Source organism: Actinia tenebrosa, unplaced genomic scaffold, assembly GCF_029948245.1.
Source record: "Actinia tenebrosa isolate PJP-AT-01 unplaced genomic scaffold, QUT_ActTen_1.0 PGA_scaffold0__85_contigs__length_37466705, whole genome shotgun sequence".
Classification (NCBI taxonomy): Eukaryota; Metazoa; Cnidaria; class Anthozoa; order Actiniaria; family Actiniidae; genus Actinia; species Actinia tenebrosa.
Window position 1 is genome coordinate 34,282,803 of NW_028292569.1, and position 23,679 is coordinate 34,306,481.

At 35.1% G+C, this 23,679-nt stretch overlaps 3 protein-coding genes across 3 annotated transcripts; all 3 read left to right on the forward strand.

Annotated features, from left to right (window-relative positions):
* Positions 1–30: 30 nt before the first annotated feature.
* LOC116303455 (sideroflexin-1) lies at positions 31–7,037 on the forward strand. Its single transcript, XM_031712996.2, has 12 exons — positions 31–189; positions 1,757–1,965; positions 2,307–2,477; positions 2,879–2,977; positions 3,083–3,158; positions 4,060–4,145; positions 4,478–4,538; positions 4,980–5,046; positions 5,309–5,358; positions 5,778–5,827; positions 5,919–5,966; positions 6,139–7,037. The coding sequence occupies exons 2-12, from the start codon at positions 1,796–1,798 to the stop codon at positions 6,236–6,238; spliced, it is 978 nt and encodes a 325-aa protein (XP_031568856.1). The 5' UTR covers positions 31–189; positions 1,757–1,795; the 3' UTR covers positions 6,239–7,037.
* Positions 7,038–8,075: 1,038 nt separating this feature from the next.
* Positions 8,076–23,444, forward strand: LOC116303457 (ornithine aminotransferase, mitochondrial). The gene is made up of 8 exons (XM_089024981.1): positions 8,076–8,860; positions 9,653–9,775; positions 10,089–10,138; positions 10,345–10,423; positions 17,919–17,972; positions 18,066–18,125; positions 18,655–18,799; positions 19,292–23,444. Exons 1-8 carry the CDS (start codon positions 8,234–8,236, stop codon positions 19,453–19,455), a joined length of 1,302 nt encoding a protein of 433 aa, XP_088881107.1. The 5' UTR covers positions 8,076–8,233; the 3' UTR covers positions 19,456–23,444.
* LOC148914151 (uncharacterized) lies at positions 11,120–14,470 on the forward strand. The gene has a single exon (XM_089024976.1). The coding sequence runs from the start codon at positions 11,247–11,249 to the stop codon at positions 14,298–14,300; it is 3,054 nt and encodes a 1,017-aa protein (XP_088881102.1). The 5' UTR covers positions 11,120–11,246; the 3' UTR covers positions 14,301–14,470.
* Positions 23,445–23,679: the final 235 nt, after the last annotated feature.

Genomic DNA, 23,679 nt, shown 5'->3' on the forward strand with positions numbered 1-23,679 from the left:
ACCCCACCACTACTACTTTGAGATAAACCAGATTGACCTGTTCCTGTTAATAATTCAGTCTTGATTGGGAGCTTGGCTGTTTACAGAGTCGGACAGGTCGTCGGATATAGCGGGTTTGTTCAATATTTACGGCTCTGTTCATAAAAGAGATTATAGTTTTCATTGCTGACGATTCAATTTATATATAAGGTAAGTCTCTCTGTAGATTTATCGCTATTTGGTAGGGTTGTCACGTTTCGAACAGTTATTCTTTACCTTTTTTGGGCTAGATAACGCAAGATATAAGCGTACGTGAATCTATCCACCACATGTGTTATGTCCTCTTAAGTTCCTTGTACTGTAGATTCGAACTATATTAATATCAGAGATAGACTTTAGTATCTAAAAAGAGAGGATATTTCTCCTTACAGTGATTTACTGTAAGTGGTTAAACCTCTTCTATTTTATATCAGCATGACGTTAGCATGTTAGCTTTTACATGTAAAATATTTTCCAAACACTCGCCATAGAATTTCTTTTCAGCTATTGATGTCGTAAAGTTTTAAATTTTTAATAAGTCTAATTTATAAGCTTATGTAAGATATTCCGATTACGATTTCTCCTTTGTTTAGATCTGTAGTCGTATCAAAACTGCTATGAATTTGAGCGAGATCAGAGAAGTGTTGCTTCACTGCACCATCACGTGATGGCGGCCTTAACAATAATAAAACTGACGCATACCTGCGTGAACTCGGGCTTCATGAAAGAAAACTTTGCTAGTGTGGAATGTGCGAAGACTGAGAGTAGGCGCATAAGTGCATGAATAACTGCCGTTTGCATTACTACGCAGCCACCCCAGACAAAAATCTGGTCATGTAGTTTACAATAGATGGTATACTCCGTCTAAAGTACCATTATGTAGACCTAAAGCTACCTCTACTTCACAATCATCAACTGTTGTTGGTAACTGTTGTATTTCTATTCGGATTGAACCGGATTTAAAAGACTACTAACACACAGAGAACGTTGTCGCAACGTGCTTTTAATGGCGGTCCTCTCTTTTACACACAGGGATCCCAACATGATAATATTAACCACAGGTATCCCAGACAATACAGTAACTCTTGTGGCATTATGTAATTATTTAAACTCAAATTATGAAATAGATTAGCATAATAACACATCTTAATCAACTTAAGGAGGCTCTGGGTAGTTTTGGTCTGGCACACCTAGCCGCTCACAACTATTTTCGCTCACAGCTGCTTGTTGATTATTCACGCTTGACTTCCGTGTTATTCCATGTCGTGTGCTGTTAGTGGTGAGTAGTTCTTTTTCTTTGTTTATCAGCAAAGCCATGTGGAAATTCAGCAGTTGAGTCCTTTGTAAGGTCAAAGTTTGGATAAAATTCATAAGTTGTTTTGCTATTTGTATAGCTAGATAGATTTTTCTCAATAAATGGTTCACAATAATTGGTTCTCAATAAATTGTTCATGATAAATTTGTCACATGCTCAGTTGATATAAGCAAAGTACACATGTGTGTTTGATGTCCCAGGTGTTAAGTGCGCATGCCTGCTTTTTGTAGACGAACATTGGAAAATATGACAAATAATAACGAGCGTTTTATAACTCGGGCCTTCCTTCAGAAAGAAGCTGGAGTAATTATTATTATTATTAAATCTGGTGTACATGTGAAAATTCAGTTTATTACAGAAAAATCGCTGTGCTTCCTGTCATAGCTGCTGTGATGTAATTTCAATTTTATCTTTTGGTCACAGTTATTATCTATAATTACAAGCAAGATTTTAAAGAAAGCAATGGAGTCAGCAAGACTACCAGGTGGTCGCATCAACCTTGACAAGCCCCGCTATGACCAGAGCACTTACTGGGGAAGAGCTAAGCATTTCTTCACCGTAACTGACCCTCGAAATCTCTTTCATGCTGAGTCAGAACTAGATAGGATGAAACAACTACTTATCAAATATAGGTAAGTACTTGTTGTCAAGGTGTTTTACCTTTGGAAATGCACATGAAACAGACCATTGGCTTACTGCGATTCCCAGTCACACGTGACAAACAAGACCTTCAACACAAACGAAAAATTGAGTTTGGGTGGATATCAAAAGGGTTTCTATCGTTTCTATTGGTTTTTACACCAGAACTGTCTGCTTGGTAAAGAGTAGAAGTCTTTGTAATAGAGGTACTGTACTGGGCTTAAAATAGCAACAGAAAAAGTTAAAACTAATTTGGCCAGTCATCATGACTGGTGATTGACCAGCCATTATTTTAATTCCCACTATATTCAATTTATTTCGTGTTGTTTCTCAGACGAGGAGAAGAACCAGCAGGAACAACTGATGAAGAAATATGGAGAGCAAAAAAGATTTTTGAATCAGCTTTTCATCCAGATACTGGAGAGAAAATGTTTTTACCAGGAAGAATGTCTGCTCAAGTCCCTATGAATATGACTATCACTGGCTGTATGATGACCTTCTACAAGTTAGTAATAAACAACCTGATCAATGATACATGTATAACAAGGGAGTACTACCTGAAAGACCCCACCATACAAACCCTACAAATTATTATTTTTTTTACCTTTCATAAAAACCTTTCGGTTGATTTAAATTGGGGCAATGCTAAACATGGGTGGATCAAGGGGAGGGGTGCAGTGGGTGCGCACACCTCCCTGGTTCCACTTTGTGCCCCTACTTCTAAGATAACCAATACTGTTTTTCCTTTTGATTCTAAGGGGTGCACCCCTCCCTGGGTTAACTTTGTGCACAGTACCCCTTCCTGAACAAAATCCTGGATCCACCTCTGCTAATTACCCAGAGATAGAATTTAGCATGTTACGTTTCGTTGTAAAATCAGTATTGTAAGTTATTTTTATTTTGCAGAACTACTCCACAAGTCTTATTTTGGCAATGGATCAACCAGTCTTTTAATGCTATTGTGAATTACACAAATAGAAGTGGAGATTCCCCAATATCTAATAGGTACTGTATTTTTGCCACCATAACCATTATCACATCAAATTTGAGTTTGCTCTGGGTAGAGCAAGTATTTATCATTTCAACTATCTTTTTATTACTGATTGACAGGGAACTTGGAATAGCTTACACACTTGCCACAAGTGGAGCAATAAGTGTTGCTTTAGGACTAAACTATGTAACTAGGGTAAGACTAAATAATTCTCAATAGTTAATTCATTGCATATAATATTTATTCACTGCACACACACACACATGTCAAGTATTTATCAATCATGATTAACCTAAAAGATGGGGTCCTGTGGTATTACATTCAGGGCAGATCTAAGGTTTCTTAAGAGAGGGGTGTTCAACTGCAGTTAGATATCAGCTCATTTAGGGGGTGCACACCCCCAGCACCAGCATACCCCTCCCATAAATCTACCCTTTACATCTAGAATGGATGAAGAGTGACTGATACATGGACTCATGTTCTTACAAAAAGTACATGAAAGCAATGGATGCCTCATCTTACCACTCTCTGTCTTCTAATAAATTAATACAAATAAGCCATTTACCATAACCTTTTTTATACAGCATCATCGTAATTATTAAATAAGGCTTCCCTTACATACCTTTCAGCCAGAGCCATTTTTTGTTTGTCTATAGGACAATATTATTGGCGAAGGGAATATCAGGGACTATATAAAAAAAGGTCCTTTTTTCACTAGGGTAGCACTTAATAGCCAGTGGCTAGCAAACCTATGGCCCTCATTCCATGATCGAATTGGAATTTAGGAGTTAATTTTCGCAGAGGGAGGAAAACTGGAGAACCTGGAAAACCCTCGAAGCACAGGAGGGAAGCAACAAACAACTCTACTCATATACAACACTGAACCCGGCGGGACTCGAACTTGGGTCGCATTGATGAGAGGCAAGCGCTCACACCACTATGCCACCCGTGCTATTTACCAAGCCATGAGTCTTTGAGAGGTGAATAATGTATAATAATCACTGGTTAGTCTACCAGCCACAATGTGCGAAACTCTCTATTCAAGTCTCTGAAATTATTATTGACATGCCATGTACTTTTGTTATTTTTCTTTAAGAATGCTCCACCAATTATTGGTCGATTTGTTCCTTTTGCTGCCGTTGCTGCAGCAAATTGTGTCAACATTCCTTTCATGAGGAAAAGGTAATTTTAAAATTAAGCTTCATGATTATGAATTAATGAGATGATTATAACTTCTAGCATGCAGCTATGGACAGGTCCAGGATTTTGTGGTAAGATAGTTAGCCAAAAAATTAGCCAACCAAAAAAAATAGTAGTTGGCTAGCTACGGTAAGGTTTAAGGTCCCAAAGAGGGATCCTGTTTCAATTTAGGGGGTTCATTTTGTGGTTAATGAGGTTTGGATGAGCCCCCCCCCCCCCCCCCCCCCCCCCCGAACAACCTCTAGCTCTACTACATTAACATATGCCATCTCAGACTAAACTATATCTCCTTAATTTGGCATTACTGATTTTAGGGAGCTCGCTAAAGGTATTCCAGTTACCGATCATGATGGAAACAAAATTGGAGAATCAAAGGTATATTAAAATGCCCTATGATGATAAATAAATTATTTGATATTAATATTATATAGATTATCGGAACATATCTTTAACAAAATTTAAAAGTGTAGGGTTTTTTAATCAAAATTATTTACTATGATAAAATATTGCGACTATTGGTTCATAGACCATTAGGGCTGTGGGTCTAATTGTTAAATATACAGTATGTTTGACATGCCAGTATGGCTTCAAACCTTTTTACATTTAATTAAGTTCATGATCCTCGTATTGTGACTATTGGCTAATTGTTAAATATACAGTATGTTTGACATGCCAGTATGGCTCCAAACCTTTTTACATTTAATTAAGTTCATGATCCTTGTAATTCACTTTTTGTATACACAATTAATTATTGTTAATGATTTAATAGTCATTATGAATCAGTTTTTAATATTTATTTTATTTGGTGAAAAACAGGCTGCAGCCAGGAAGGCAATTGCAAGCGTTGTGCTGTCAAGAATAGGAATGGCTACTCCAGGAATGTGTAAGTAATTATAGACTATGTCTGCCTGCTTGCTTGCTTGCTTTGTTTGCACTACTTGCATTGCTTGCTGGCTGGCATGCTTGCTGGCTGGCATGCTTGCTGGCTGGCATGCTTGCTGGCTGGCATGCTTGCTTGCATCTTGCATACTCACTTGTTTGCTCATTTGTTCGTTTGTTTGTTTGTTCATTCATTCACTCCTTAGCTTGTTTGTTTGCTTTTTGTTATTCTGGAAATACTTTTTTAACTCATTTTTTTCTTGTAGTTTTCCCCCCATTCATAATGCAATACTTGGAGACAAAGGCATTTATGAAGGTAAACTTGAAAGTGCGGTTGCTATTCAAAGTGCTAATGGCAATTTAAGGATTTTTTAAACAGAGGATTGCATGGCTATTATTCAAAGTATATTTCATACCTTGGCAAATTCTGCTTCTAAAGTTGCCTTTTCAGATATAAGTTTGTGAATAACAAAATATTCAGGTGGAGGGGGTTTTCAACTCCCTCACCCCCTGGATCTGCTCTTGGTAAAAAAAATTGGTCCTTATTGGGAGATTGCACCAGAAATTTGAAAATACAGAACAGATCTTCTTGTTCCTCTCAGCTATGCTATTGATAAAGAAAGTTATTACTCACTTCCAACTTTCCTGACCCCCCAAACTGTCAATATCTCTCTCCTTCCTACGAGGATATACTTAGTACAAATCCTAATTACTTTAATCTGGTTGTAATTGCAGAGATTTCCTATTTTAGCATCTCCCATCCAGGTTCTACTTGTTGGCTTTTGGTAAGTCTGTTTTAAAAGACAAATTCCTCCAATCACTCAACAGCTGCTAATTATATTGGTCTTTTTATAATATATTTTTCCATTATGGCAGTCTTGTATTTGCAACACCATTGTGCTGTGCTATCTTCCCTCAACAAAGGTGAGTCTTCAGACATTTGAATTAGTAAACTAATTTAAGTTACTAATATTTGGTTTGTCTCTGATTTAATTTATAAACAAGAGGTTTCGATCAATTAGCAATGGCCTTCATCTGTAATCTAAGTTACTGTATATTATACCCTATAATATTTGATTTTGCTTTAATTTTTTAGCTCACTTAACGTAAGTCACTTAGAAACTGAGCTGCAAGACATAGTCAAGGCAAAGTATGGTGACTCCTTGCACAAAGTGTATTTCAACAAAGGACTTTGAGCATTACTCTGGATTAATTTGTTGAAGATACTACAATCAATTTTTTTAACTTTATTTATGAATATCATTTCATGCACCCACCAAATCATTTCCTTGTTTAGCATGAATATACCTTTCAAAGGACTATATAAACTGTTTTATGTTGCAATCATGTAAACAAACAAAACTGGATCACAGTAAGTTAAGGTGTGTTATTTCATTGTTTTTGCTGACTTTCAATCAATAACAAGAAAATAAAATGACAAAAGACACATTGGCCATGTTGCATTGGATGATATAACAAAAGAGACTAATGATGAACCTTTTGTTAAATTTATCCAACATGGCAGCTGTGAAAACAAGCACCTCACCTTACCAATTAGAGTACCTCACCATACACCTTGTGTATGCATTGTGAGTGAGTTCCAGACAACATCATAGTTACTTCGTAGTTACTAACATATTATAAACTGTGTGGCTCTGAGAGAGATTTTTGACTGTTAAGTATCACCGTATAAGTATCACATTTTACTGCAATATTCGAAATTACCATTTTCATGAATATGTAATAGGAATAATTAAAATGAATTCAAATATTAGTAAATTTTGAGCAACCAATGGAATTTTACATTTTTACATATTTCAATCTGGGTTTGGAAATAACCAAACTATTCATAGCAATTTTTAGTATGAAATCAATTTTTATGGAGAAAATATAGAGGGAAGAAATGCTGACATTTGAACTATTTCTTGTATAGTTTTAATTTGTATCAATTGCAATAAATGGATTTATTGTAAATAAATTGAAGTGTTGATAGTGTTTTGTTGACCACTGAATTTTCATTGGCCGATGAAGAGCTACAATTTGATAATACTTTTAATTTGCAATAAAATATTTTGAGCAAGAGGGCAAGAGGGGTAATGCAGGCAACGTAAATTGCTCTAGTCGCTCAGCTTGTTCTGTCACACAACTTGATTAACATCAAAAGCACAGCTAAAAAGCCAAGATATTATGACCTAAAAGTAAAGAATTGTCCCTTCTCTCTTATTTTTATCCCTTCCTCAAATACTGATGAATATATTTTTGATAAGAAAGATTAAATAATATTAAAATGCTGCACTACAAGATAAGAACGTTTTATTAAATTTTTAACAAATGCAACAATATATCTATAAACACTGACCCAATAATGCAAATATACAAAGAAATTAGATAAATACGTTTTAAAATGTCTATAAAACAGATAAAAAGCCAAGATATTATGACCTAAAACTAAAGAATTGTCTCTCCTCAGATTTTTATCCCCCTTTTATCCCTTCCTCAAATACTGATGAATACATTTTTGATAAGAAAGATTAAATGATAATAACATGCTTCAACTACAAGATAAGAACTTTTTTTTAAATTTTTAACAATAAATATTAAGCATAATGCAACTACAATATCTATAAACACTGACCCAATAATACAAAGTGAAATATACAAAGAAATTAGATATATACGATTTAAAATTTTGATGTCTAAACTTGATTAAATATATCAAAAGCACTGCTAAAAAGCCAAGATATTATGACCTAAAACTAAAGAATTGTCTCGTCTCTCGGACTTATATCCCTTCCATAAATACTGGTGAATATATTTTTGATAACCAAAAAATATTTGAAACGAGAAAATAAACAAATGATTAAATACACGTATCAAAATATTTTTCCAGTTTATACACGTGGTTTACTCAAGGAACCCTTCTGTGACCCCTCCCGTGTGATATCCTCGTCTGACGTCTTACCACGTGTTTGGTTTATTAACCAATCGAATCAAAGTAGCCTTGTCCCATAATACTTTACGGCCGCCACGTTCTTTCTTTTGATCTCTTGTTGCACTGGATGAAGTCCTGTTCAACTGGCCTGGGAAAAAATAACCAAATCTAACCAAAATCTGTGATTGTACTTTTGATTTTTGTCGTTTATTGTTACCAATTGAACTAATTTTTCATTGATTTTATTGCTGGTGGAAAAATGCTTCGCACTTTTTCACTACGTTTTGTTTCACGTGTGGCTGTCTCACGTTCCCTCGCCACTTCAACAGCCTTCAACAGCAACGCAAAACTAAATCCTGAGCAGGTATTTAAACGGGAAGATAAATACGGAGCTCATAACTACCATCCTCTACCAGTCGCCCTTGCGAAAGGGAAGGGTGTTAATGTGTGGGATGTAAATGGCAAACGTTACTTCGATTTTCTTGCTGCTTACTCGGCCTTGAACCAGGGACATTCACATCCAAGAATCGTAGAGACGCTACAAAAACAAGTGGAAGTCTTAGCTCTTACCTCTAGAGCATTTTATAACGATGTTCTTGGTGAATTCGAAGAGTATATTACCCAGTTATTTGGCTACGACAAAGTCCTGCCAATGAACACTGGTGTCGAAGGTGGAGAAACGGCTTGTAAGCTGGCAAGAAAGTGGGGCTACAATGTCAAGAAGATACCAAAGAACGAGGCGAAGATTGTATTTGCTGAAGGAAACTTCTGGGGTAGGACTCTAGCTGCTGTTTCTTCATCCACTGATCCTGCCTGCTATGAGGGATTTGGACCTTATTTACCTGGTATAGAGATTACACCATACAATGATCTGGCTGCCCTAGAGGTTAGTACTGATGTCAATCAATACCCATTAATATGATGTTTTGCTGAGGAAGAACCCTCCCCCTCCCCCCACCCCTTCAGGTTAGTGACCACTTTGTACCCCTTTGTGGGTGTCTTAGTGGCTTACTGCTTGACTTTTACAGCCAGGAGCCATGGAGCACCCTAAAAGGGGAGAGGGGGTCTAAGATTGGAAAATATACGAGACTAATATGGGAAAAGAGGGGGAGGGCTGTAACCCCCCTGCCCCACCCCCTCAATGGACCCTGTCCACCCTGTTCTGAGTTTGAGCCCTGGCTTGGACTGGATAATAAGTAAGTTGAATTTGTTTTATATGTTGCTATCTCCCCTTGCCCACTAGAGGTTTTTACCACTTTTACTCCCTCCTTAAAAATCAACATTTGAATGTTGTAAAATTTACTATGGATGGATGTCACCAAACTTTTTCCCTCCAGTGAAACATGCCACAGCCATGTCTCCAAACCTGAACAATTCTGCACACAAACATGAAAAACTTTTAGTCTTTTTATGTCTTCTGAAAAAATTCTTTTCCAAAAATTATCAAAGAAGTGCAGACACATGAAGAAAGGAATGCACACTAAAAGTTTCATATTTGTTGGCAGAGTTGTAGTCCTAGACTGGAGCTAAGATTTCCAGCTAGTCACAGCAAAAAAAATATTTTTATTTTTATCCCCCTAGATTTTGTACTCGTTCCTATCTTCTCCTCTCTTAGTTTGCTGGTAACTCTTTTATTTTCATGCATTGAAAGTGTTTTTTTTAATAATTTTTTCTTCAGAAATCAATCAGTGATCCTAACACCTGTGCCTTCATGGTTGAACCCATCCAGGGGGAGGCTGGAGTGTATATACCAGATCCAGGATACCTGAAAGGAGTGAGGGAGCTATGTACCAAATACAATGTAAGCTTACCACTATGTTCATAACTACGCACTGGCACCAGTTCAAATCGCATTGGAAATGTTATTTGTTTATATGTTAATATGTACGATGAACTAGAGACTCGTAATAAATACATTGAAACTAAGGGAAATCTAATTAAAGATATACAGATACAAACATCATACTATTATTAGGTGGAAACATTATTTTACAGACAGTGTTTTAAAGGAATTAACTAATTAAGGAAAGTCTTGCATTAGGATTTAATTTTTTACAATAGTATTTTAAAGACCTTGTTTTTATAAAGCTTATCTATGTTCATATATTTTCCAGGTTTTATTTATTGCTGATGAAGTGCAAACAGGCCTTGCAAGAACTGGAAAGTAAGTTTTATATGCACGGCTTAAATAAGAATCTTCATATTAGAGTACAAACACTAAAAGTGTGCAACACTTTGCACTATTTAGTAGTAAATAGTGCTAATTAAACAATAGAAAACAATAGGATTAGCATAATTTAGTGGTATTTATGTTACAAACTTATAGTGTTTGTACTCTAATACAGTGTTTTATCTAATTAATATTTTTAGACGTCTGTGCTGTGATCATGAAAATGTCAGACCAGATATTGTAATTCTTGGCAAAGCTTTGTCAGGTGGAGTTTATCCTGTAAGTACTAAAAAAAATAGCCAGTTATTTATTCACTGTGTTGTTTGGAAATAATAGTTGACAAAAACATAGGATTTTAAAAAAAGTTATTTGTTTTTTCTTACATTTGCTTAGGAATAGTTTTCTTGTATATCAAGAGCAGTTGATAATAACAACCCTAAATTTAAATTTGGATTTTTGGACTAGCCAAAATATACACATGATTTGAACAAAATCATCATAAACTTAGCACAAAAATGTCCCATATTAAGATCTTGTACAATTCCACATTGTGAAAATGTTCGAAATACTAGAAACCAACCATTACAATAATTTACACCTCAATAATGTTTTTGTCTCAAATGGATAAGATGAAAGCAAAAGTTTAAATTTGACATGTCATATTGCACATTTTTCTTGTATGATATGTTTTTCAGCTAAAAATTTTTAAAAAATGTACGTATAGAATAATTCATTTTTTCAGTTTCTATACATTTCATTAAAATGACCAATTTTTAATCCAATTCCATCATCAAATGCTAAAAAGAAAGAAAAACTGGGATCTTGACACCATAGAAATGAGATCATCAAACACAACAATTGCAATTGGACATTTTTTCATTTATTTTGATTTAAATACTTTCAGTTAAACAAAATGTGCATAAACCTCGTGTTTAATGTGCATAAAAGGTCTTTCACATATAAATATGTTAGACTGTAAAGGACTTTCACATATAAATATGCTTGACACATATAAATATGTTAGGCTGTGAAGGTCTCTGATTCACATTTCAATTTTCACAAAATTCATGAATGAGCTCCAATCACAAAATGTGGATTAAATATGCATAATTACAAACCGGTTGGGCTTCTGCTCGCTCTGAATATTTTGGTCATTTTATCCCTCTCTGACGTTCTTTCCGATGCCAATTACAATGAAAAGGTCTCAAGAGTTAATTTTCTCTATCCTGCAATCAAACTGGTTCACGATATCGAAGTAAATCCTGGACCTGGCCAGCGAACAAGAAACAAGAGCAACAACGTCAAAATCGCTCACCTCAACGTGAGATCACTCAAGCATAGAGAGCATTTCATACAAGTTAAGGATACCGTTATTTCCAACGATTTTGACGTGTTTACTATCTCTGAAACATGGCTGGACAACTCCGTTTCTAATTTAGAAGTCAAAATTCCCGGCTACGACGTTTTTAGAGTAGACCGTCAAAATAAAAGAGGCGGCGGTGTGTGTTCTTATGTGAAGCAGAGCTTCAAAACTAAAGTGCTTAATGAAATCTCTGGCATATCAAATGGTGAGCTACACCAACTTTGGATGGAAATTAAGGTACGCAGTTTTAAGTCCTTTGTGGTCTGCACAACCTATCGACCTCCTGGATCTCCAATTGCTTGCCTTGACAACGACTTAGGACCAAGCCTAATCTCTGCATTGCTACTAAATAAACCAATTTACATACTTGGAGACATAAATTGCAACCTATTACAGTCCGACCTGCCTGATTCCCAAGCACTTATAAGCTTCTGTTCTACCTACAACTTGAATCAGATAGTCACTCAACCTACTCGTATTACTCACTCCACCGAATCCTTAATCGATGTAATTCTTGTGTCAAATGCAAAACATGTTCTCGACACCAAAGTGCTATCTTCATCGATAAGCGACCATGACCTTGTTTACGCTGAGCTGGGCTTGAAAAAGCCGCGCACTCAAGCTACCTTTGTCACTACGAGGACCTTTAAAGAGTATTCCCCGGATAAATTCATGAATGACATTGCACTCGCACCCTGGTCAGTCCTAGATGTTTTCGACGATCCTGATGACAAATTGTACGCTTTTAACTCAATGTTTAATAACATCCTAGAGGAACACGCGCCAGTGAAAACAATTCGCATGCGAGGACGACCAAATCCCTACATTACTGATGAGATTCGCAATTTGATGGCAACAAGAGATAATTGGAAGCGTAATTTCAGGCAAACTAAAGACCCATTTGCCTGGTCTGCGTATAAGAATTTTAGCCGCGAGGTCAAAAGAGAAATACGCATGGCGGAGAAAGAGTTTGTGGCACAACAAATTAAAGAAAACAAGAACAACACTAACAGCATGTGGAAAGCAATTCGTGGTTGCATCCCCAAAAAGTCTGCCTCTCAGAAAACATATTCAAAGGACAACAAAATCGTAGCCAACGAATTTAATATTTTCTTTGCAAATGTCGGCACAAATACAATTGAGAAAGTTAACGCCTTGGCAGAGCAATTCAAGTGTGAATCCAACAACAGCACGTTCGTCCCTCGAGGGTATCCCGAGTCCGAACAATTCTTCTTTGATAATCGTGTGAGTCGTAATCAAGTGCAAAAAATCATTAACTCAATGGCTTCAAACAAAGCTCCTGGAATAGATAAGATTCCTCTCCACGTTATAAAAGACTGCCTCCCTGTCATCTTACCATCGATTACTTCGATCGTGAACGCCACTTTTAGCTCTGCACAATTTCCCATTGCTTGGAAAATAGCCGAGGTCGTACCTATTCCAAAGGATGGCGATCACGAAATCCCAGACAACAACAGGCCTATTTCACTATTACCAGTGTTATCCAAGGTTTGTGAGAGAGTCGCTCATGATCAGTTAACTTCATATTTATCAACCAATCAACGCTTAACATCCAAGCAAAGCGGAAATAAAAAGTGGAATTCAACCGAGACATCTGTCATCCAAACAACCGATACTATTCTCGAGGCCATCGATAAGAAACAGCTTACTGCTACTGTGCTGCTCGACATGAGTAAGGCCTTCGATAGCATTGATCATAAAATCCTTATGACAAAACTGCAGGACGTTGGACTGTCACCTCTAGCCATTCAGTGGTTTCGCAGCTATCTTACTTCACGCTATCAAGTCGTCAGAATCCAAACTGCAGTCTCAGACCGTTTGCCTATGACCTGTGGTGTACCACAGGGAAGTATCTTGGGTCCATTGCTTTTTAGCATATATATAAACGATCTCCCAAGCGTTCCTGAACATTGTACTACTCAATGTTACGTTGACGACACCAAATTGTTGCTTACTTTCAATCTCCAGGACCAACAATATATTGTTTCAAGACTTAATCAAGACCTTTTCAGAATAACTAATTGGACACTCGACAATTACCTACTTCTAAATTCCGACAAAACTAAACTTATCATCTTTGGGAGCAAAGTGATGACTGCTAAAGTGGAAGATTTTCGTCTAACGCTACTGGGAAAAGAACTTACACCTGTCAAGTCAGTAAAGGATTTAGGAGTTCTCCTTGATTCCAACTTGACGTATAAAGATCATGTACAATCGACAGTGTCTAGTTGCATGTCGCGTTTGGGACAGATTAACCGAGTAAAACATGCCTTTGATCAAAACACTCTAAAAACCATGATAAATGCCTTAGTTTTCAGCAAGCTCTACTATTGCTCTAATGTGTGGAGCAATACCACTGAGAGTAACCTGAACAAAGTCCAAGCTGTGCAGAACTTCGCATGCCGTATCATTAGCAACAAAAGAAAGTACGATCACGTCACGCCTATTCTTAAAGAGCTACGATGGTTACCCGTCAGACAGCAATTACACTACCGTAATGCAATTATGGCATTCAAATGCATGACTGGGTGTGCCCCTGATTCCTTATGCTCGCGATTTATTCCAAGATCAAGCATCACGCAGCGTACGACAAGAAACTCGCAAAAGCTGCAGATACCTCTTTGCAGAACGACTACTGGACAAAGATCATTTTACTATAGAACTGTCAAATTGTGGAATTCACTAGACTCTGCCCTTAAGTTGAGCTCAACCGTGAAAGACTTTAAACGGACATTAAAACAACATCTTATTTCAGATTTTCTAAAACCTTAATGTAATTTAAATGTACAATTTATTTATCTATTTATTTATTTACTTTATTCTTTGATCTTTTCTTTTTGCTTCTTATATAATTATATATAGTATTATTTTAATTGTAATTAATTAGGCCCTTTATTCTGAAAAGCCTTATAGAGGACGAATAAAGTATGTATGTATGTATGTATGTATAAACATCAGAGTATGATAATTATCATTTTGTGATTGGAGCTCATTCATGAATTTTGTGAAAATTGAAATGTGAATCAGAGACCTTCACAGCCTAACATATTTATATGTGTCAAGCATATTTATATGTGAAAGTCCTTTACAGTCTAACATATTTATATGTGAAAGGCCTTCACAGTCAAGCATATTTATATGTGAAAGACCTTCACAGCCTAACATATTTATATGTGAAAGACCTTCACAGCCTAACATATTTATATGTGAAAGACCTTCACAGCCTAACATATTTATATGTGAAAGACCTTCACAGCCTAACATATTTATATGTGAAAGACCTTCACAGCCTAACATATTTATATGTGAAAGACCTTCACAGTCTAAGATATTTATATGTGGAAGACCTTCACAGCCTAACATATTTATATGTGAAAGACCTAATTCACAGCCTAACATATTTATATGTGAAAGACCTTCACAGTCTAACATATTTATATGTGAAAGACCTTCACAGTCAAGCATATTTATATGTGAAAGACCTTCACAGTCTAAGATATTTATATGTGAAAGACCTTCACAGCCTAACATATTTATATGTGAAAGTCATTCACTGTCAAGCATATTTATATGTGAAAGTCCTTCACAGCCTAACATATTTATATGTGAAAGACATTCACTGTCAAGCATATTTATATGTGAAAGTCCTTCACAGCCTAACATATTTATATGTGAAAGACCTTCACAGTCAAGCATATTTATATGTGAAAGTCCTTTACAGTCTAATATAATATAGCTAGTATGTAGAAATTCATAATATTTGAAATCCGAAATCTACGTATTTTAAAAATATTCCGAAACAACATATGCTTTGTATTCATTTTCATTTGAAGAATACTTTTCTCAGTTGCTGTTAAATTTATAACGACGTTCTTGGACTTTCTTACCTGCAAAGCAGTTCGTAATTAAAAATCTACTTAGGTTTGCTTCTAAGCATTTAAAATATGTACCATAGTTCATTTTGATTTAGCTGGTTTCTTCAACTTGAACACGAGATGTTTCTCTCTTTGTCCACATGTTCCATGAGCTCGAGTACATACGACAACGTATACCACATAAGTAATTTTACGCTGAATTCTTCCGTGAATAACTCCAAATTTGTCAAATTTCCCTAATAAACCTTTAGCTTGTTAATTCTTCTTTGGGCTTTACTACTTGCTGCTGTATTTTTTGTCATAATTCTGCTTTCGTAAGAGTTTCTTTCTTGAAACGAACAAGCATCCGTTAACTGTAACACTATCTTGTTGTGATTTGAATATTCCTTGCAAACAATGACAGGAAATGACCTTTGGACTTTTAATCCAATTATAAGTATCTAAACTGAAGTTATATGAAATTATAAGTATCTAAATCGCATTCGCAAACAAAGCACAATTTTATCACTTTAGAACCAGAAATGCAATCGCTTGACGGTTGTTTATTTAGTTAGGAACATTAGGTTTGGAATTTAGTTTGTATAACTTCAGTTTAGATACTTATAATTGGATTAAAAGTCCAAAGGTCATTTCCTGTCATTGTTTGCAAGGAATATTCAAATCACAACAAGATAGTGTTACAGTTAACGGATGCTTGTTCGTTTCAAGAAAGAAACTCTTACGAAAGCAGAATTATGACAAAAAATACAGCAGCAAGTAGTAAAGCCCAAAGAAGAATTAACAAGCTAAAGGTTTATTAGGGAAATTTGACAAATTTGGAGTTATTCACGGAAGAATTCAGCGTAAAATTACTTATGTGGTATACGTTGTCGTATGTACTCGAGCTCATGGAACATGTGGACAAAGAGAGAAACATCTCGTGTTCAAGTTGAAGAAACCAGCTAAATCAAAATGAACTATGGTACATATTTTAAATGCTTAGAAGCAAACCTAAGTAGATTTTTAATTACGAACTGCTTTGCAGGTAAGAAAGTCCAAGAACGTCGTTATAAATTTAACAGCAACTGAGAAAAGTATTCTTCAAATGAAAATGAATACAAAGCATATGTTGTTTCGGAATATTTTTAAAATACGTAGATTTCGGATTTCAAATATTATGAATTTCTACATACTAGCTATATTATATTAGACTGTAAAGGACTTTCACATATAAATATCTTAGACTGTGAAGGACTTTCAAATATAAATATGTTAGACTGTAAAGGACATTCACATATAAATATGCTTGACTGTGAAGGACTTTCACATATAAATACGTTAGACTGTGAAGGACTTTCACATATAAATATGCTTGACAGTGAAGGTCTTTCACATATAAATATGCTTGACTGTACATCACATATAAATATGCTTGACAGTGAAGGTCTTTCACATATAAATATGCTTGACTGTGAAGGTCTTTCATATATAAATATGCTTGACTGTACATCACATATAAATATGCTTGACAGTGAAGGTCTTTCACATATAAATATGCTTGACTGTAAAGGACTTTCACATATAAATATGCTTGACACATAAATATGTTAGGCTGTGAAGGTCTTTCACATATAAATATGCTTGACTGTACATCACATATAAATATGTTAGGCTGTGAAGGTCTTTCACATATAAATATGCTTGACAGTGAAGGTCTTTCACATATAAATATGTTAGGCTGTGAAGGCCTTTCACATATAAATATGCTTGACAGTGAAGGTCTTTCACATATAAATATGTTAGGCTGTGAAGGTCTTTCACATATAAATATGCTTGACAGCGACGGTCTTTCACATACAAATATGCTTTACAGCGATGGTCTTTCACATATAAATATGTTAGGCTGTGAAGGTCTTTCACATATAAATATGCTTGACAGCGAAAGTCTTTCACATATAAATATGTTAGGCTGTGAAGGTCTTTCACATATAAATATGTTAGGCTGTGAAGGTCTTTCACATATAAATATGCTTGACTGTGAAGGTCTTTCACATATAAATATGCTTGACAGTGAAGGTCTTTCACATATAAATATGTTAGGCTGTGAAGGTCTTTCACATATAAATATGCTTGACAGCGAAAGTCTTTCACATATAAATATTGTTTCTGTTGAACACCCATGTTTTGAACACAAACATGAATTATATGTCGACATCTTGTCATATTTATCAAGAATTGTTCAAAATTGCAATAAAAGTAGAAAATTAATAAAGGAAAACTCAATGTAATGGAATTTTGTTCATTTTTTCATTAAAAAATCCATGATGATAAGTAAAATGTTGTAAAAGCTGAAAAATGTACATTTTAATAAAGAATATTGATCCTGAATTTAAGGTACATTCTGTTTTGTTCATTTAACCATATACATAATCATGTTTCTTATAAATTTGTTCAAATCATGTGTATGTTTAGGCTAGTCCAAAAATCCAAATTTAAATTTAGGGTTGTTTAATGTAATATTGTTTCAATCCTTAAGGTATCCGCTGTGTTGTGTGATGATGAGGTGATGTTGACAATCAAACCAGGAGAGGTACGGTACATTTCTTCACTGAATATTTCCCATTAAGGTTTCAATTATTGGTTGTACTATTAGTGAACATAATAATATTGTTTTTCTTTGTAGCATGGGTCCACTTATGGTGGAAATCCACTTGGAACAAGAGTAGCCATCACTGCACTCAAGGTTGGTACAAAACTCACACTAAAAAGACTTGTTTTGATTTGGTGTAATGTTCTGAAATCAAATTCTTGGTTTGAGTTGTATCCATATTCATGTCTTCTCGTGCAAAACCTCAAAACAGAAATGATACTCTAAGGAATGACACATTGTTATGAGATGGGAAAGATTCAAGATATTCTTGTTTTGAATTATACTCCTTTGAGGAAAAGCAGATACTGTCATTCATTCATTCATTCACCATTTGGTGCCAGTCTTTACTAATAGCAGTCAGTGGAATTTGTAAATACCTGTAATACTAACCACCATGTAGAGGAAGGTGGGAGAAAAAAAGCAGCCAGTAGTGAAGCAGCAATGTATTGCACTGATTCTCCATGATGCATGGTCACATGTGCAGGCCTTGCAGTAACAAGGGGTGAACCCTACTACAGTAAATTAAGCTGCTCACCAGCAGGTCTCTATTTGAATGTTGCCTAAATTATATTTAGCCACATGTAAGCTTGGTTTAAATTTTTTCTGTCTTTGATATCTACAGGTTCTCGAAGAAGAAAAACTGGCAGAGAGATCAGAAGCTTTAGGCAAAATATTACTTGGGGAGATGAAAAAGCTAAACCCAGAAGTTGTAGAATTAGCCAGAGGAAAGGGGCTCATGAATGCCATAGTAATCAAGCCGACAGAGAGTAAGTTAACCCTTCATTATTAAAACTTGAATACTGTAGCAAGAATTTTCTCACTCTAAGAAGGTGAGTTAGCGAGTAAATGATGGAGAGGGATGTCATTATTTTTGGCTGATAAATACTTCAAAACCAGAAAAAACACAAAATAGTCTTTTTGACAGGTCCCTGCACCATCTTAAAAGGTAACTAACTACCTGTTTATGGAAGGGAGAATGGCCATAACCTTGCAATGATAGAGACACCTTGGAGTCCCTGAATCACGATGTAAAATAAATAGATTTAATTTATAATGTCTATCATTGCAAGGTCACTGCAGTTCTCACTTTGATTCACAGACACAGGGAACTGTGAAGGGAGCTATGCAGGATCATATTGCTTTATGGAACGTAATATGTCAGACCTTGTTTTATTTGCTTAACCAAAGTTTGTTTATATGTGCACACCTATACATTCAAATGCAAATTATTGACAGAGTCAATATCAATATATTTTTAGAATATGACGCATGGAAAGTTTGCCTAAAACTCCAAGATAATGGTCTTCTTGCCAAGCCAACACATGACCACATCATCAGGTTTACACCCCCTCTAGTTATCACTGAGGAAGAGCTACAAGAAAGTATCGACATTATTAGAAAAACCATTGATTCATTAGTTTAGTTCTACTGTTTCACGTAGTTGGCATAATTTGAGTATATAATATTAGTCATCTTTGTGTTCTGATAATATATTTTTGAAGATAAGAAAATGAGAAGTATAAAAATATGATATTTTGGAACTCTGAAATCAACTACAGCAATAAAAATTCGTAATGATGAAAAGGTAAATCATACACCGTGAAAAGATGAAAAAACTTACTGACGTTTCGGACGCTAGTCCTTCGTCGGAGTAAAAAAGCAATTTACCTTTAATTTAATTTACCTTTTCATCATTACGATAATGTCCCTTTTAATGTTTTTTCATCTTTTCACGGTGTATAATTTACCTTTTCATCATTACTGTTTCATTAGAAACACCAATGCAGCTCACACTAGTCTTTAGCTAGTTATAGCAATAAAAAATCCTAAATTTATAATCTTGATGGCATCTGTGTTGGTATTTTTGGTGACATTGCACCAGTACAGCATTGTCATCAAGATTCTAAAAGAAGGACTTTTTTTGTTAACATTAACACTGAGCACATTACGTCTTTGTTTTATTTTGTTGGGCTTGTTCTGTTTGTTTGTTAATAGTTGCACTCCATTTGTTAAAGTTTAGTATGGTTTTAAGTAATATTTTATTTTCCTTCTCACTTAGGAGAAATTATTATTTTAATGTTTTGGTGTACCAGTTTCATAGAGAAATTGAAAAAATATGTATTTTTTTCTTTTATATTAGTTAGGAAGATATCTTTAATTCCAAATTTGTTTTAGTAATCGAGATGGGGGAATCCTAGTCCAATACAAATCAAGTTAATTTGTAGCCACTTTTTTCTTGATTACTGAAGTTAATTTGAGAAAGAAAGATTAAAGACCTTTAGCTTAGAACTTGATTTCATTAATGTTAATGCTAAATCAGACATTTAGAGTACTGTTACTAGAACAAGTGAAAGAAAGAAAGAAATGTATGGTTGGACTATTCTATACATCAAGACTTGGCTACTTCTACATGTGTAAGACAAAGACTAATGAATTACAACTGAGGACTGGAATCCAAACTATATTAGACTATATGGGAATAACAAGAAACCTGATGCACAGGTCAAACTGTGAAGAGCAGCAAACCAATACAAGTACATACTACAAACACAGACGAGGGATACACCACTCAGATGCCGAGGAAGTATTATAAAGCTGTCACTTGTGATGGTTTTACAAGAATATTAACAGATTAAAGACACAACAAACAAGACTAATATAATAACAGACATTCACATGACTATAAATTAAAAACTCGTCCATGTGATGAGGGAAGAAGAAGAAACAAGAAGAAGAAAATTACTTGGTTGGTTTGAAGTAAATATTGCCTCACCATTCAAGTGAAAAAACCCAATACTGTGCATACAAGAGACCATTGAAAACCATAGACTACAACAATGACAATAACAACCATATACCAGGAGCAACAGCAGCCACCACAGAAGCAGTAAATTGTTGCAAATATGATAACCATATCAACCATTACCATCACCTTCAAAAACAAGAAAGCAACAACAGTGATCGTCAATAAAAAAAGGCAACAGCAGCAACAATGAATCAACAGCAGCAACAGCACAACAATTCATTACTGTGTGGAGGAGGAGGATGAACCTTGAACCTTGCACTAGATAAATTTTGCTTTATTGGTAATATGGAAACGATTATCTACATAAGTCTAGAAGAGTTTACATGACAAAATGACTATAACAAGCAACTACAGCAACAGCAATATACAACAGCAGCAACAACCTTCAACAGATTGCAGCATATGCAACAAGCTTGAAGTTATGATGATGATGAAGATTGATGATGACAAATTCACACTGTCGGTGCGAAAAACACAGTTACTGAGACAACTGACACTGAGAAACAACTACAGCCAAAACAGCAACAACAACCAAAACAGCAGCAACAACTAAAACAGCAACAACAACCATAACAACAACAACAACCAAAACAACAACCAAAACAGCAGCAACAACTAAAACAGCAACAACAACCATAACAACAACAACAACCAAAACAACAACAACCAAAACAACAACAACAACCAAAACAACAACAACAACCAAAACAGCAGCAACAACTAAAACAACAACAACAACCAAAACAGCAGCAACAACTAAAACAACAACAACCATAACAACAACAACAACCAAAACAACAACAACAACCAAAACAGCAGCAACAACTAAAACAGCAACAACAACCATAACAACAACAACAACCAAAACAACAACAACAACCAAAACAGCAGCAACAACTAAAACAGCAGCAACAACTAAAACTGCAACAACAACCAAAACAACAACAACAACCAAAACAACAACAACAACCAAAACAGCAGCAACAACTAAAACTGCAACAACAACCATAACAACAACAACAACCATAACAACAACAACAACCAAAACAGCAGCAACAACTAAAACTGCAACAACAACCATAACAACAACAACAACCAAAACAACAACAACCAAAACAACAACAACAACCAAAACAACAACAACAACCAAAACAACAACAACAACCAAAACAACAACAACCAAAACGGCAGCAACAACTAAAACTGCAACAACAACCATAACAACAACAACCAAAACAACAGCAACCATAACAGCAACCATAACAACAACAACAACCAAAACAACAACAACAACCAAAACAGCAGCAACAACTAAAACAGCAGCAGCAACTAAAACAGCAGCAACAAACAAAAACAACAACAACCATAACAACAACAACCAAAACAACAACAACCATAACAACAACAACAACCAAAAAAGCAACAACAACCAACCTTCAGCAGATTGCAGCATATGCAACAAGCTTGAAGTTATGATGATGATGATGAAATGATGATGATGATATTCACAGAGTTGGTTCGAAGTATTTATTTGCATCGCCGATGATGTGAAAACACACTTTAAGTGTGTGCATACAAATGACAGTACAAGACTGTTTTTAACAAAACTGGAAATGTTACAGTAGTATGAAGCAACTACGACTAAAAGCAAGCATCTATAGTAGACTAAGCAACAGAAATACCACCACTAGCAACAGCCGAAAGGACAATCACAAGGACAATCACAACATTTACGATGTACAACAACAACTTTAACTACCAACGACAACAACAAAAGCATTCAGCAGATTGCAAGATGCAATGTGTTTGAGGCTTTGATGATGATGATGATGGATGATGATGATGAAATTTACAGATCTGGTTTGAAGTACTCATATTGCCTCACCAGTGATGTCAAAACACACTCTTAGTGTATACAAGACAACAATACCAAAAAACGTTTTAAAATCACAAGACTTTACTTTTTTTACTTAGTTGAGTTCTTTAACTCCAAACAAGCATATGGAACATTATTTAACCTTAAATACAGTACATTCTCCATGTACAGTTAAGGTATCAGATCTTATAAACTAGCAAAATATTATACAAACCTGAACTAATAAATTATTCTTCATTCTTCAGAGCTAGAAATGATAGTCAAGTTTTATTTTCCATTTCAAATTCCAGTTGGCACTTTCAAATTATTTTCATCCACCTTCAATAAATATAACTTTGCCCACTGACTCCTATTTCTTACCCTGATCTATGAAATTTTAATGCAGATATTTGCCTTTGACACTGGTACACCAAAAACTGTTTAGATATACACATATTAGCATGAATGCCTGATGTCTTAAATCATGCAGTTTTGCCTTGTCGCTTATGATTTAACTTTATAGTAGAACAATTTTGGGATAAGGCACCCATAGATGAATAAATTTACTACAAAAAAAATTGTATACTAAAGTTAGAAAATTAATGAGATAATATTTTTGGTAAAATAATTGTGTCTGAAGGTTGTCATAAATATAAGTACTAACAATAACAGTACTCTAAATGAATCAATGGTTTTTTGTTTGTTATTAAAAGCAAAGGTTTTAAATTAAAAAGGATTAGTCATTACGGTACTTATGGTTTTGCAGTTTTTTATTTTATTTGTTGAAATGCCTGTTAGATCATCAGCAACATCACTTGATTTTTTTAATAACACTTTCAGGGTCAATATCAGTGTAATAAAGCTGTGAATAAAAACCATATCAAGTGAAAGGATATGATATCACTTAAAAGTGAACTGGAAATCATACATTTTTGTCATTCAGAGTAATAGTCACTGGCTTGCACACTCACTTGTTTACAATATGA

What these genes read in the sequence shown, in the direction of transcription:
- LOC116303455 (XM_031712996.2), top strand. Translation starts at nt 1,796, where the DNA reads ATGGAGTCAGCAAGACTACCAGGTGGTCGCATCAACCTTGACAAGCCC. An exon ending in AGACAAAGGCATTTATGAAG is followed by an intron (nt 5,359 to 5,777) that starts GTAAACTTGAAA and finishes TTGTAATTGCAG; the next exon opens with AGATTTCCTATTTTAGCATC. An exon ending in GTTCTACTTGTTGGCTTTTG is followed by an intron (nt 5,828 to 5,918) that starts GTAAGTCTGTTT and finishes CCATTATGGCAG; the next exon opens with TCTTGTATTTGCAACACCAT.
- LOC116303457 (XM_089024981.1), top strand. Translation starts at nt 8,234, where the DNA reads ATGCTTCGCACTTTTTCACTACGTTTTGTTTCACGTGTGGCTGTCTCA. An exon ending in TGTCAGGTGGAGTTTATCCT is followed by an intron (nt 10,424 to 17,918) that starts GTAAGTACTAAA and finishes TCAATCCTTAAG; the next exon opens with GTATCCGCTGTGTTGTGTGA. An exon ending in TGACAATCAAACCAGGAGAG is followed by an intron (nt 17,973 to 18,065) that starts GTACGGTACATT and finishes TTTTCTTTGTAG; the next exon opens with CATGGGTCCACTTATGGTGG.
- LOC148914151 (XM_089024976.1), top strand. Translation starts at nt 11,247, where the DNA reads ATGCATAATTACAAACCGGTTGGGCTTCTGCTCGCTCTGAATATTTTG.